This window comes from Giraffa tippelskirchi, chromosome 7 (genome assembly GCF_054371585.1).
Source record: "Giraffa tippelskirchi isolate mGirTip1 chromosome 7, T2T-mGirTip1v1.2.pri, whole genome shotgun sequence".
In the NCBI taxonomy this organism is placed as follows: Eukaryota; Metazoa; Chordata; class Mammalia; order Artiodactyla; family Giraffidae; genus Giraffa; species Giraffa tippelskirchi.
In genome coordinates this window covers 71,827,341-71,843,207 of record NC_137281.1, presented here as the reverse complement: position 1 = coordinate 71,843,207, position 15,867 = coordinate 71,827,341, and the positions used below count along the sequence as shown (strand labels likewise).

The window sequence follows — 15,867 nt, the reverse complement described above, 5'->3', positions numbered from 1 at the left end:
ACATAAGGAAACAGAAACAAGGTCATTGATAAAGAGAACAAACAGGTCACCATTGCCAGAGGGAAGGAAATACTGGAGAGGAGAATAATGGGTAAGGGGGATGAAGAGGTACCAGCTACCAGCCAGTAAATAAATGTCACAGGTAGGAAGTGCACGGCGTGGGGAATAGTCAATAATTCTGTAATGTCTTCATATGGTGACATCATAACTGGACTTATTGTAGTGGCCATTTTGTAATGTACAGAAATATAAAATCACTATGTTGTGAACCAGGAACTCTCATAGTGTTGTAAGTCAATTATACTTTAAAAACATGAGCTCCCCCACCCACCCACCCAGTAGTTCAGCTGGTAAAGAATCTGCCTGCAATGCAGGAGACCCTGGTTCGATTTCTGGGTCAGGAAGATCCCCTGAAGCAGGGATAAGCTACCCACTCCAGTATTCATGGGCTTCTCTAGTAGTTCAGACGGTAAAGATTCTGCCCGAAATGCGGGAGACCTAGATTCTATCCCTGGGTCAGGAAGATCCCCTGGAGGAGGGCATGGCAACCCACTCCAGTATTCTTGCTGGGAGAATCCCCAAAGGAGCCTGGCAGGCTAGAGTCATGGGGTCGGAAAGTGTCTGACTCAACTGAGCGACTAGGCATACACTTCAAAAACAAACTAACCAACTCCTGGAAAAGAGATCAGATTTTTATGATTACCAAAGGTAGGGGGTGGGGGGGGGGTGGCGTGGATGGAGGGGTTACCTGAAGGTATTCAAAAGATATGATTAAAAGATATATTATCTCGACTTTCAGAGATAATAAATACTAGGGCTGTAATGTATAATTGATAAATATAATTAACACTGCTTTATATGTATTATATATGAAAGTTAAGAGAGTAAATGGAGAATTCTCATCACAAGAAAAAATTTTTTTTCTATTTCTTTAATTTTGTGTCTGTGTGAGACCATGGATTTTTACAACCCCATGGACTGTAAACATGGACCCCATGTTCCTCTGTCCATGGGATTCTCCAGGCAAGAATACTGGAGTAGGTTCCAGGGGATCTTCCCAACCCAGGGATCAAACCCGCATCTCATAGCTCTTGCACTGGCAGATGGGTTCTTTACCACTAGCGCCACCTGGGAAGCCATATGTGTAAATCTATCCATTTACTGAGAACTCTGAGAACTGCTAACATCAATACCTTCAATTTCAATCCAACAACAAAGGGTTCATTCTAGTTTTTCCTTTTGCATATCTGCAACTCCCTTCTCTAGCACTGAGAAATCTGGATCCTATTGTCATTTGTAAATTGTCTTCTTTGATCCATACCCCAGTGGTAACCATGCTTCCATCTCTGCCTCTCCCCCATCCCATAGAATGCCCTCCTCTTTCTCCTCAGGCTCTGATACCTTATGCTGAACCCCCCTCCAGTCTGAATGTCCTCTCCACCCCACTATGGGACTCCCCCACTCTCACCCTGTTTGGGCTCTGATGGTCTGTGTCATGAGCTGGCTCCTTGTGCTGTGTGACCGATCTCCTCACCATTCAAGCTGCCCCCAGCTGCCTGGACTCCCTCTTTAGCTACTCAAGCTCTTACACCTGTTCCAGCTGCCCGTCAGCTCCCACTGCTGTTGATGCTTCACCCTTAGGACTGACCTGTTTATGAAAGGAAGGGGAAAGGAAGAGTCCAAATAACTCTTCAACACATGTGCAGTGAAGAACGTCTTTGCTGAATGTCGTGTACTTGGACAGAAGATCGAGCTGGAGGCCATATAGGTGTAGTTTCTAATGCTGCTGACTACACTACATAATTCATTTATACAAAGGAGCAGTTATATTTATTTTTAAGCCTCTCTTAAAGCTTGGGATAATCCTGCTAGAGTCTGGATGGAAAAAAAGATAGCATTTACTGGAGTAAACAGGAAAAGTAATCAAGCAGAGCTTTTAAAAGCTCATTTTGCTTCTTCCTTCTTCAGAATAAATTGCTGTACAAACTGGCCCCACAGCTCTAAGTTACAGAGCATCCAGAGTCCTCAAGACTAAGGCATTTGTTCTTTCACTTAAGGTCAACAATGGAAAGTCACCAAATGGGTGTGAGGAGCAAAAAAGGATAAGATTGTACGGAAAACATTAATTTCTGATTGTCAAATTGAACAAAATCATGAATACACTGTATATCTTACGAACCTGTTTTAGGGTGAACAGTATAAAGCAAACTGGATGGGTCAAAAAACTGTGTTACAGTTGTGGTGCTAGTAGATAAGCTGGTTCATTGGTCATTAAAGTATTTCCATCATTTAGACAAATCTGTCACAGTATCCCTGCCTGACTTACTGCTATTACAGTAATCAATAATTACTTCTTTTTATACTAAATATAAGGTACGATTTAATAAAATGTAATAAAATGCTTCTCTGGAGTAACTGGCTTCATCCAAGTACAAGAAAGTGTATATTGTTCAAAACTCTTGTTCATTTTTAGAGGAAGGACTCTCAGCAAAATATTTGGGCATTTGATTTGAATAAACACTTTCAGTGCTGTCTAATTACTACAGAAGCTATGCTATAATAGGACTTGGTCAACAAATGGTCTGAAGAACCCAGCGTGCTCCTCTAACAGGATCAGGGCTTGGCATCACCTACTAACAGGCACCAGGGTCCGCTTGGACCCCCGAGCACCAGCATCCAAGTACATGTGGTGGAGTGAGAGCACCGGAGGGGAGGAAGATCAAGGAGGGGGACATGGACAACCAGGTGGAAGGACGGCAGAGGCGACTGGAAAGGGAGGAGGACAGGGGAACCCGAGGAAGAGAGAGCGGGTCGAAGTGGAGGAGAGGAAGAGACGAGGAGAGAGCAGTTGAGAGGATACGTGACATGGTAATGGAAAGATAAGACGGATGACTGGAGGGGACACAGGAAATAGAGACTGCACGTTTAAAAAAAACACGGGGAGATACTGCACAGTAATAATTCGAAGCCATGGAGGCAGTTTATTGCTTACATTTTAAATCGCTGAATTTAAAGAACAATCTCTTGGACCCACAATCCATGATCAAGTCTGCACAGACGGCTTTGGTTTGCTCTCATGTCCCATAGTTTCCCACTCCCTCGCAGGGAGAATCTTCTTGTAAGGTGAATATGAGAGTGAGCTTTTGTCTTGCACATTAATTTGTGACTGTATTAACTTACAGAATAGGAAGAAAAAACCCTTAGATCACATTGCCTTGAGCTTACATGACATATTTAAAGGCTTTTTCTAAAGGGTAGCTGCTATATAACACAGGGAGCTCAGCTCGGTGCTCTGTGATGACCTAGAGGGGTGGGAGGGAGGCTCAAGAGAGATGAGACATATGCATACATACAGCGGATTCATGTTGTGGTACAGCAGAAACTAACACAACATTGTAAAGCAATTATATTCCATTTTTTTTTAAATTTAAAAAATAGAGGCTTTTCATTGACATAATCCTTAGTCTTTACAGCATCACTCTGAGGTAGATAGGAGATCTGTAGTTTTAACCCCATTCTGTAAAACCAAAATCAAAATTAAACGAGAATTAAAACAGTAGACACACAAAGTCTAGAGTAGGGTGATTTGCCTTAGCGGTCCTGATTAAATCAGAGGTAACAAAACTGAGCTAATTCTGTACACTGGGACTGATGACAATGTTTAAAGTTGTCCAGACTACAAACAGGTTCAATTTGGCCAATCAAAACCACATTTCAAACTTAATCCCCCTGAGTGCAAAGTAGTAAAGATGATGCTGTGGTTAATCCTTTAGTTCTAGTTCTCTTTATTTGACCATTTTCCTCTGCACTAGAGATGAGCCCATAATTGCTATTTGTCTGTTGACATCACTATTTTTGTGGCTACACTTTGCCTGAAAGACAGTCCATCCCGCAGGTGAAGTATACACTCCAGAGCTTCAGCAGAGCCTTGGTCTCCATCTGGTCTCCACAACAGCGACCCAGGGGACTTCCTAGGTGTTATGATCCTGGTCTCTTTGTGACACCAGGAGGTTCAGTAGCCAGTAAAGTGTGGGACGATGCAGCAGACACTGGGGAGAGAGACAGGAGCAGGAGGAGACGCGTTTCTTGCCTCTGGGGCACTTAACGTGGCTCACAAAATTGTTCTTTTTAAAATTTGCATTTCTTTGGCTTTTCTGTCTGCCAGTGAATATTATTTTTCTGGTTTCTGTTTCATTACACTGTTGTGTCATTTGCTTGTTACTCTTTTCAGTATTGAACTAAATAAACCCTGCTGCTGCTGCTGCTGCTAAGTCGCTTCAGTCGTGTCCGACTCTGTGCGACCCCACAGACGGCAGCCCACCAGGCTCCGCCATCCCTGGGATTCTCCAGGCAAGAACACTGGAGTGGGGTGCCATTGCCTTCTCCGAAATAAACCCTAGAGTATTGCAAATTTGTGTTTCCCTCAGAAAAGAATGCTCTCATTTAGCTAATGATGTAATATTCCACTGGCCTTCACAACAGAATAAGCGAAATTTTGCAAGGTAAATTTGTTTTTCCAAGGCATTTAAAGTAAATTATGTGGTTTGTAGCCTGACATGAAGCAAAATCTTCCCCAGAAATGCAGCACGGTTGGCCAAATCCCCAACAGTCGCTGAGCCACGGGGCCAAATGTGACAACATGGGAGGAACAGGACGCTGAGCAGCAAATGTGACTGAAATACAAACAACAAAACATGTGGTTTTCCAGACTCAGAGAATATTAGAAGAGAAAACTGTGAGCACATTATAATATGCAAGTGAAAGGCTGAAAGTCACCACTAAATTATGTGTTTTTCCGTAGCCACGCCGCTATCCTGGCACTTCGCTGTTTGTTTTTCAGATTTTCGTTCTTTATTGTCTGTAATCTGGCCTGAACTGTGAGTCTCTGGTGCTCCTCCAACATGTTACTGCAAAACTGCTGCAGCTGAAAGAACAAATATATGATCGGTCCATCAGTGTAACTGAACTTCCCACTTAGACACAGTAAGACCCAATTCATGCTAGGTAGTAGCGTGATCTTGCAAATGGATGAATGGAAGTTGGAATGGGTAGAAATGTGTGCCCCTGAGGAGACTGCGACTGAGAAAATGTGACGAAGAATACACCTGTCCTGAAGAAGGCGATGTAGAGAGGCAGTTCCAGGAAGTAGAAAATTTGTCTACTTTATTTGCTGCTCTATTCCCCCAGCCGCACATAGTAGGTGTTCAACAAAGATTTCCTGATTCATGTTGGATATTAGACCAGATTTGTGGACAGAGATATAAGAGACCTTCCGTCTTCTCAAAAACAACGTAATTTCCAAAGCTCAAACCCAGTACACAGCATCTGTTTCTTTACATATGTTATCCTTAAGAGTATTTATACTGGATCATCCATTGGCTAAACTCCTTCACTGAGTCAGGTCAAGCATTCAGTTATAAGAACATTTGTTCCAATATTACATACAAGCCAGACCCCAAGTGATGGATAATATATATCTCAAAAGTCTATTTCTGTGTCATTGGATAAGAACTCAGAACATACATTACCATAAAATGATAGTGTACCCTGTTGTTTCTCCTCCTGGCAGGAGGAGAAGGGGACGACAGACGATGAGATGGTTGGAGGGCATTGCTGACTCAATGGACATGAGTTTGAGCAAGTTCTGGGAGTTGGTGATGGACAGGGAAGCCTGGCATGCCAGAGCCCATGGGTCACAAATATTTGGACATGACTGAGCGACTGAACTGAACTGATCCTGTTTTTCAGTCTCCAAGTCTTGTCTGACTCTTTTGCGACCCCATGGGCTATAGTCCATCAGGCTCCTCTGTCCCTGGGATTCTTCAGACAAGAATACTGGAGTGGGTTGCCATTTCCTTCTTCAGGGGATCTTCCTGACCCAGGGACTGAACCCCAGTCTCCTGCATTGCAGGCAGACGTTTTACCACTGAGCCATCAAACTTCACAAAAGGTCACTCAGACTTTTAATATATTTGAAATTAAGTAACAATAGGGTTGTCATGCCTAACTACAATGCAGAAGAAAAGTAAGGTCCCAGGAAAAAGTAGATTAAGGGAACAAGAGCAAACCTCTCTCTCCCTCCCCCACACCTTGGGCATTCCTGGCAGGCAGTGGGAGCCACATGCCAGCAGCACTGCCCAAGACTGGAGTCTGCGGGGGGCGGGAGGGGAGTGTGGGGCTGTGGACTGCGGGCGGGGCTTCATAGGTGCTTGAGAGCATGAGAGAGGCCAGGCTCCAGCAGGGTAGAGTAGAAAGGCCAGATCAAGAGATGCGAGAGTGGATAAAAACTGCTGGTCTGCAGGGAAAAGGGATTCATGTGACTTTCATTTTCCTTTTTTAGTAAGTATTTTCGATACTACCATGTGAACCCATACAAATAGGACTGTTGGGCGTTAACAGCTTTTTTGATAAGGATATTCATGGGAGCTAACTTACTTGTTTTCAAAATTGCAATAATTGAACCACTACTAAATCTATTTTTGCATTTTTAAATAAATGAACCATCAGTGATTGTAGAGTTTTGGAACTTTGGGGAGTGCTAAAGTTACACAAACTTCACTCACACATTCAATAACAACAGCAACACTTTTCTGGGTTCTGTAGAGATAAAGTTGAACTGAGGCACTTTTGAAGAGATCAACACAAACTCAGTTTTGCTTCTAGGAGCTGTCATTTCAGCATTTTTGGGTGTGCCTCTCACTCTCTTGTCTGGGGAATCCCTGATAACTTAGATCCTGACAGCTCAGCCTCAGGCAGGCCAAAACTCAAGCTAAGATCATTCCTCCAGGAATTATCAGTTCTTCCTTTCTCACAGTAACAACCTACATAGGATGACTTGGGTGCATGGAGGAGAGGGTGTCAATCAGTTAATTAAAAATGTCCTAGAGTATGTGTGTGGAGCAGGGTCTAAAAGGATGATTAGGAATTATCCAGCCAAAGACAGGCATGAGGAGGCCACGAGACAGAAGGTAGAGTGTTTCTGAAATCTAGGAAATGTGCAACTACATGATAATTTGAGAAATTTTCTAAGTGGAACAATGTAACTAAAGGAAATGTGTGCAGAGGTGCCTGTGTCTCTTATTCTCTGAAATGGTTCATGAAGAGGGCAAACATTAAGATGGAGAGTAAGGTAGCCGGATTATGAAGGGTCTGTGTGCTAATGAAAAGACTTCTAAATTTTTTGTGAGAACTATGATGAGCTACTGAAATTTTGGAAGCAGGACAATGAGCAGCAACACTATGATGGATGGTATGGAGGGAAGATAGCACCAGGGTGCGGAGGCCACAGTCTATTGCAATGATTCAGATGAGAAATGGTGAAATCCAACCCTCCATGAATAAGAATGGTCTCTATTTCAGGAGCAAGGCAGAATTAAAAGACATTTCCTACACAGGGATAATAGCACCAATAGAGCACAGACGGTAACAATTCAGATAAGCTTATTATTTTTAATTTTAGCAACTCCAAATTACATAAAAATGGCTTCTACATTATCATAATTCACAATATCTATACTACTTACCTCTAAGATCTGTAAATCTGTACTTATGGTTCTCCCGATTACATATAGTAGGGTAACCAATGATTGCGTTCCATACCTACAAAGCAACAAAACGCTAATCAGGAGTGGAAAATGTTTTGTAAGACAAAGCTATACAGCAGGTAAATGCTAAGTATACAGTCCTTATTAATCCCTATCTCCCAAATCTAAGCAAAACCATATATAAAGTAGTTTAGCTTCATCTTTTAATAGAAAATTCAGGCTGTAGAAAAGTCTATTAGCACAAAGAAGTAATTATAGTTAAATACTGATTTATGTAACACATGGTTTTAAAAATTTCATTTAAATGTAAAAAGTTCTTAAAAACAGTAACAGCAACTGCTTTTACCTTTTAAAATGAAGTGGTTAGAATAGATGTCACATACCCAAAATTAAGAAAATTTAAAAGAGAACAAGGAAATATTCAAAGTACATTTCTTAAAAATGTAGTTAATATAGAATCAGTTTCAGAAGCTCTGACTAAAATACCCTAAAAGCTTATTGAAACTTTTGTATTTGTGCTTTTTGGAAAGAGTATCCATATGTTCAGAGATTCTCAAAATGCTGGTGCTCCCTGATGGCTAAGTACTCTGGGCTTCCTTGAGCTCCCTCAACAGGCCTGGTCACTGAAACTTCCCTTTTAGTTTAGTGACCCTGAATGCCTGACAAGAATTGCCTGACAAACTGCCACAAAGCATTGCTGTGGAAAGACAGCGATACATACCTGCTCAGAGTGCTGCTGTGGTTAAAAAAGTAAAGAAAGACTTTTGGATGCATTGAAAAAGAAAGAAAATTAAAATAGGTTAATATAATGGAATGGACAACAAAGGGTTGAACTACCATTGTCCTATTCATAGCTGATTCACACAACTGACTTACTCCCAAAATATAGACTTGAAACTAGACTTTGTGAGAGTTAACACTGGCGTCTGTATGACAAAGGTGGAAGAGAACAGTGCTTTCGTCCTTTTTTAAGTTCCCAGCTGTAACGTAAACTGAATCTACTTCAGCAAAGTGGGGAACAAGAGACAGTCTACATATAATTCAGGCAAGCAAACCTGTTTCTGTGGGGAAAGAGGAAATGTTTCTTAGCTCTTCATTTTTGTTGACCAGGTATAAAAAGCCTGTGAAATGACTCAAGAAATTTGACAAAATTTGCAAAGAAATTGAGTTCCAAAAAAAAGAAAAAAAAAAAGGTAGGAAATAGAAGAAAACTGCTTACGTTGCTAAATGTGTGATTTTTCTACCAAATAAAGAGAAAAGTATGCTAAAAGCTGAGTTGGGTTTGAAGACACCTTGGGACAACTTATAAATTGTCAAAATTGGGAATCACATATAGTTAAAAGCATTGGTCTGGAGACTAAATGCGATGATGTATGTGAAAACACCTATCAGGGTACATAGCACTCTTCATTCCTTCCTATTCTTCTAAGTTTCAAGAACAGATATGTTTGGGACAGATGATTTCTCACTCCTGTTGAGAGAGTAGTCTCTCTGAAATAGTACTCAACAAAAAAATATATGTTACAAATAGTTTATCCTGCCAGTAGTCAAGTGTATTAATGTGAAGGCGGGAGCCAGTGTTTGTCAGTACAGCTGCCCCTTCAAGAAACTGATAACATTCAGTGCTAGCCAGGGTGATTTGGGACATTAATCCGTCTCACCTTCCACACCTTCGTTTCCCTCCTTTCTCGCATTCGTCCTCCCCTCCCATCCCTTCTCCTGCCACATCTGGCTTCCTGCAACAAGCATGGAGGTGCCCAGGCATCTAGCCTGACCCAGTGACAGGTGATGGGAATGGGCCCTCCAGTGCTTCAGCACACCACTCTGATAACATCTGATTCTCTCAGTTGTTCCAATCTAACCCTTTCAGCTCCATGTTCCCCATCATGAGATACAACAGAGTAAAGGGAAAATGAGTGTAAGTTTTTAAGCTTAAGACTTCAGCCAGTATAACATATTCGGAGAGAATTCCCCAGTGGTCCAGTGGTTAGGTCCCCATGCTCCCACTGCAGGGGATACAGGTTCGATCCCTGGTGGCGGAACAAAGATCCTACATGCTGTGTGGCTCAGCCAACATATTATTATAATTCATATATTATTATTATACATATTTATTATATGTAATATATAATAAATAATAAATTTAAAGAAATAAAATAAACTGGAGCAATCAAAAAGGAAAGAGAAAAATGCTGCCAATTGAAATGGCACAAAAAATTAAATAAATAAATAAAATGGCACAAAGTTTTGGGAAGTTAAAAAACTTATCTGGAGAAGAAATTAAGCATTTGGTGAAAAAGAGGGTAAGATTTATTCAGTTTGAAACAGATGATACTTTATATTCTATATTCAAGTAAAACTAGGGTTTTCCTATAAGCCGCAAAGTCTACATTGTTTTATAAAAGCCAAAAGCAAGGTAACAAGGATAATACAAATAACATTTGTACCGCATCCAATAAAACATCACAAAAAATCGTGTTGCTTTACGTCTATTTACACGTTCTTTCATAGGGTCTGTCCACAGCTGCAGGTATATATAGTGACTTCTCTGTAACCTGAAAGATGTCTTTATGGTTAATGGAAGCTCCTTCACTGGGATCAGGATCCAAAAGATCTCTCATCTAACAGTGAACTAAATGCCCCACAGCTGCCAGTGCAGAGCCCTGAACAGGGGAGTGAAAAGCAAGAGCAAACCATTTTACTCAAGCAAATGGTCCTACATACATTTCACATCAGGCTCCCTGGGAAGAATTTGGGGCTCAGTTGAGAAAGATGTTCCTGGACTGCTACTGGCAGTGTCTCAACTGTTTCACTTGACCAGCCCTACCTCCTCCTTTCCATGGTCTTATGCTCCAGCCAGTTATGAAGGCCCGTCCCATGTCAGACTGTCAGCCGTGCCCTTCCAGCCTTTTCTGGTGTCCTCCCCTCCACACAAAAGGTGATTTCTTCCAACTCAAGCCCCCTTCTTCTCTCAATCCCCAGAGCCCTTTCCATTTGTCCTCTGTAACATTTATCAGACACCATGTCTTCATCACTTTATAGTCCCTACAACAGCTTGAACTAACTGTGCCTTGGCCTAGAAAAACTAGAATATTTATTACCAGAAAGAACCTTACAGTTGATCTCATACAACGTCTTCCATTTTATACAACTTTTAACCAAGGCCAAGGCAATGGCAACCCACTCCGGTACTCTCGCCTGGAGAATCCCATGGACAGAGGAGCCTGGTAGGCTGCAATCCATGGGGTCGCTAAGAGTCAGACACGACTGAGTGACTTCACTTTCACTTTTCCTTTCATGCATTGGAGAAGGAAATGGCAACCCACTCCAGTGTTCTTGCCTGGAGAATCCCAGGGACAGGGGAGCCTGGTGGGCTGCCGTCTATGGGGTCGTACAGAGTCGGACACGACTGAAGTGACTTAGCAGTAGCAGCAGCAGCAGCAAAAGTTAACTAGTGGGCTATCAACAAATAAATGTTGGTCTAGTTTCAATTCCAGATGAGAAGGTTAGAGAATTTAGTTTCTCATCTGTCTTTCTTTTGGAACAACTGATCTACTGGCAGAATGACAGTTTATGTTAGCACAGAAAGTACAAAGCAGGATCACAATGACGAGACATTGGGTTAGATGCTGGATTTCCTTCTGACGGGCTTCTCGGAGCTTTATGATGCTAACATATACTGTGAATTTGAGGGAGTTAAAATAGTTTCCAAACTGATTGGGCTACTGCCTTCCTTGTTTACAGAAGGCTTGTCAGCATCTTCCGTGAATAATGCTCAGTGAAACACGCTGGAGAAACAACAGTTTCAAAGCTAACTCACAAGTGATCAGTCACATTTTAGCAAATTCAGAATAAATCCTTTTCACTTATATATGATAAATGTTAAATCTGTCATAACATTTGTTTACTTGTCTCATATCATTTTATGAAGACTGGGGACATACAACTATTTGTGTCAAATATAACTGCTTAATAAGTGATAAGTAAATATTCTGATATATAAAGAATAAGCATCCTGGTGCCATTTTAATGTAGAAAACATTTGAATTATTAATTTGAACTTTTATGTCCTCTTACAACCCATATATTTTATTACTATTCAAAATCATTTTCAAAATTCAGCAAGACTGGTGACTATAAATTGAATCCTAAAAATAAATACTTTAGATGTAGAAGGCAAATTTATTAGAGTCTCAAAGACATTTTATAGCAGAATGGGCAAGAGGAGTGAACTGAGATTAATTTGTCATAAACAGAAAAGAAAAGCATCTATTTTACGAGCATAGCATTTTGTTAAAAGATAAAAAAATTTAAGCCATGTTAAAAGTGAATGCATTTATAATTCTAAGAACTTCTCAGGGATGATGAAATATCCATTTAGAGTTGTTCTTTTTTTAAAAAAAGGAAATCCTTCTATACTTGTGTTTAATACAGTTAGATCATTTAAATAAATTACTAGACAATGGACTTTTTCGAGTATTGCAAACATGTTTCTGTTCTCCAAATGCAGAAAAAATTCTTCTGAGGGATAAAAATTAAAACACATTTAAATTAAGAGCAATCTTTCCCATAGGTTGCTCAAAGCCATTTGCAAAAGCTTAAACAGTTCGATGTGCTTTGTATGGTATAGAAAGAGAGGGAAAATGAATTGAGGGGCTGTTTTACCCCATAGAGCAGTGCTGTCCAGTCGAATTCTCTCCAGGATGGAAATGCTCTCTGATCTGTCTATTACCGTAGCTACTAGCCACACTGAGCACTTAACACAAGGCTGGTACAACTGGGGAACTGAATTTTTAATTTATTTAATTGCAGTTAATTTAAATTTAAATAGCCATATGTTAGCTAGTAGCCAGTGTATTGAGCAATGCAGCCTTAGTTAATTTTTTAATCTGGTGCCAATCGGTTCCTTGTTAAACTACACCAGGGTCACTCAGGGGACTATCGAAAGGTACAGATTTTGCACCCTATTCTGACAGATTCTGATTTTCAAGGAGTAGGTGGTCTTGGAAGCCTTTAGATGTATTGGTCACTCCAGGTAATTACAAAGCTCTGCCTCCCAGGCGTGTCAGTGGTAAAGAATCTGCCTGCCAATGCAGGAGATACAAGAGACCTGGGTTTGATCTCTGGGTTGTGAAGATCCCCTGGAGGAGGAAATGGCAACCTACTCTAGTATTCTTGCCTGGAAAATTCCATGGACAGAGGAGCCTGGTGGGCTACAGTCCCTGGGGTTGCGAAGAGTCAGACAAGACTAAGCACGCAACATTAGAAAGTGTCAGGCTTGTGCTTATGCTCACCTGTCTGAGTGTGGATATGACCCTGGGCTGACAGGCACCATGTCACCTTCAGACACAACAATGTGAAAAACCCTCAACACTTACAAATACACACAAGTGCCAGGCACTAGGGAGCACTGAGCCTGGGAAGTAACATGAAGCTGTTAAGAAGGCATGGTTAAGGCTTTCAGTGACTGTGAAGCTGGGGAGATCCCAGCCAGGAGAAGGATGTTGGATCTCATTGTCTTCCTGCCCTTTGACCACCTGCTGAAGACCATCAGTAAAATAGCTTGATTCCCTCCCCCTCCAAAAAAATAATGTATGGTTAAGTCATGTTCTAGAAAGAGCAATTATTAAAGGTAAGCTATTTGACTTGTGCATTTCAATGTCTATTTTACCTGACAGGCTATGAAGCAAGCATATTTAATCTTAAAAGGTGAAAAACATAAAACGTTCAATAATATGGAACCCAAATATTTAAAGGGAATCTGAACAAAAGACACAGGCTCAGTATCCAAGCATATATAGTAGTATATTGCATATGTTGTTTCTTAAAGATATGGCGATGTACTTCACAAAACAAAATGGAAAATGTACACTCATACCGAAAAACAGGACTTACTCTAATCTGTGTCTCTGAAGACAAGATTCTTAGTGGGCAAAATGGGGAAACTGAGGTAGATAAGTATCTCATGCAAAACTACATTCACAAAGAAAGCCAAAACCAAGGATAAGTGACCTTATCTTCCACGAAGCTGGTGTGTGGTAAGACTAAAGGCAGGAAAAGTAACCACTTTTCTAGGCAATGTGAAGGACTTTAGGGGCCTAGCCAGACTAAAGATGAGCTGCTAGCACCAGACTGATGGCCTAAAGAAAAGGGCGGTTTCACATTTCCTCCTCACCTTTCACTCACAGCTTGCCAATTGTTGATTAAAAAGTCCTTTGCAACATATCGGCCAACTTCAGATGCTGCAACAGCTTCGATGACGTTTGTTTCATTAAAAGTGAAAGGAGACACAGTGATGGCATAATCCATATATCTGCAAAAGTGCATTTGGCAGAAAGTAAATATGTAAAAATTATTCAAAAGAAAGAATACATTTATATAAGTGGAGTTAAAAATCCCATATGGTTCTAAGATAATGGTGCATAAATATGTTTCATATTAACTCTTACATCAGCTCATGTCTGTTTTTCTCCCTTTAGTTTATTAATTGCATTCTTCCACCAAGAACCTTTTCCAGTTAAGTTACAATAATCACCTGTTAAGTATCCGTGGATCTTTACTGCAGCTCATTGCATAAGCAAGTTGAATCCTTTCTTCTTCCTCTGTGTTATTATTGTAGATTTTTAACAAAAAATCCCATTCTTTATCATTTCCCAAGGCAATGCCATAACATAAAATAACATTTTTAATTGGATTAGGTATTCTGTAAGATACAACATGCAGTATTTTTCATAGTAGTTAAGTTATATGTTAATCTAGGTTGTCACATATTTAGAAGTATAAATCTAGAAAAAAATGTCTGTGATCTCAGATATGAATATCAAAAGCTGGAATCTAGAAAAGCAACTGTGAAAACTGTCATTCACACTAATATCTTGAGGTCATCAAATCAGTTTAGAAACTAAGGAGATTTGAGGGCAAAACAAATTAGAATAGTATAAGCAGTGTATGTTGGTAATTCTGTTTGATTTCACATATTATCATCACATTTTCTAAGAGTCCATCTGAGGGAATATATTCAAGGTAATATAATAACACCAAAATGACAGAATATTGGTCTCAGCTGTCAGTGAGGCTGAAAACTTAGAGATGCACTGATGCACTTTTATATATATGAATAAATAACCATAAAGAACAACCTAAATAAGACTCAAAATAAACACAGGTGCTTATTAGGGAATGTACTGGTAATGAGAGATCCTGGGTGAGAATTCAATGTATAAATTCTGATCTATTGTGAACTGTGGTGTTGGGGAAGACTCTTGAGAGTCCCTTGGACTGCAAGGAGATCCAATCAGTCCATCCTAAAGGAGATCGGTCCTGAATATGCATTGGAAGGTCTGATGCTGAAGCTGAAACTCCAATACTTTGGCTACCTGATGCGAAGAATTGACTCATTAGAAAAGACCCTGATGCTGGGAAAGATTGAGGGCAGGAGGAGAAGGGGACGACAGAGGATGAGATGGTTGGATGGCATCACCGACTCGATGGACATGAGTTTGAGTAAGCTCCGGGAGTTGGTGAAGAACAGGGAAGCGTAGTGTGCTGCTGTCCACGGGGTCGCAGATAGTCGGCCATGACTGAGCGACTGAACTGAACTGATTGTTATGCAGAGACCTACATGAGACAATTCTCTGTGTGCGTGTATCTGTTTTTAAAGGATATTTGAAAAAAATAAAAAGAGAAAGAGATTATCTAAGTAAAAACAAAATGTTCCTTCCCAGAGTAAAAGCATGAAACAGTGAGAGACACTGTTGGTGCTGAAACAGGGCAAAAAGAAGGGCAATTACAATATGACTCTTACTCATTCTCTGGATGGTTCATCCAGTTTCTGAAGAGTTCTCTGGACAGCTGAAGACAGTCCTCAAGACCCAACCAACATGCAGTTCCAAAAACTTTTTCCAGTGATATTCTTGAAGGAAAAGTCAAAGAACATTTATTTTTCATTACTACATTTATTTTTTTTCTGCTTCCAAGAATATGTGTTTCATAAAAAGATGGGTATTTTAAAAACACCCTTCCAATAATATCAGGTTTGTTAAAAAATAGCCTTTGTGGATGGCAACTATATTTAAGGTTCAGGGAAATATTTGCTGAGACGCTCTCAGGCACCAAATAAGCTCTCAGACTGGTATTTTTTTGAAGGTAAGAAATAAATTACTGCCATCCTTCATCTCCCTCAAGCACACACGGGTGTACACACACCACATCTGTTATCAATTTATTTTTTCTCTCTCATACAACAATTGGCTTACAGATTTTAAAAAATGACTTTAGAGTATCTGATATAATACACTTAAAAATAAAGTTCTTTCTCTACACA

General features: G+C 40.4%; 1 protein-coding gene across 1 annotated transcript in view; it reads right to left on the bottom strand.

Moving 5' to 3' along the window:
* Positions 1-2,955: 2,955 nt before the first annotated feature.
* LVRN (laeverin) overlaps positions 2,956-15,867 on the bottom strand; it is a 69,588-nt gene continuing 56,676 nt past the window's right edge. Inside the window, exons 16-20 of the mRNA XM_081513722.1 lie at positions 15,349-15,456; positions 14,080-14,247; positions 13,720-13,857; positions 7,524-7,599; positions 2,956-4,924 (exon numbers count right to left, since the gene is read on the bottom strand). Of these exons, the coding sequence (XP_081369848.1) occupies positions 4,784-4,924; positions 7,524-7,599; positions 13,720-13,857; positions 14,080-14,247; positions 15,349-15,456 (631 nt within the window). The 3' untranslated portion in view covers positions 2,956-4,783. The remainder of the gene's footprint in view (positions 4,925-7,523; positions 7,600-13,719; positions 13,858-14,079; positions 14,248-15,348; positions 15,457-15,867) is intronic.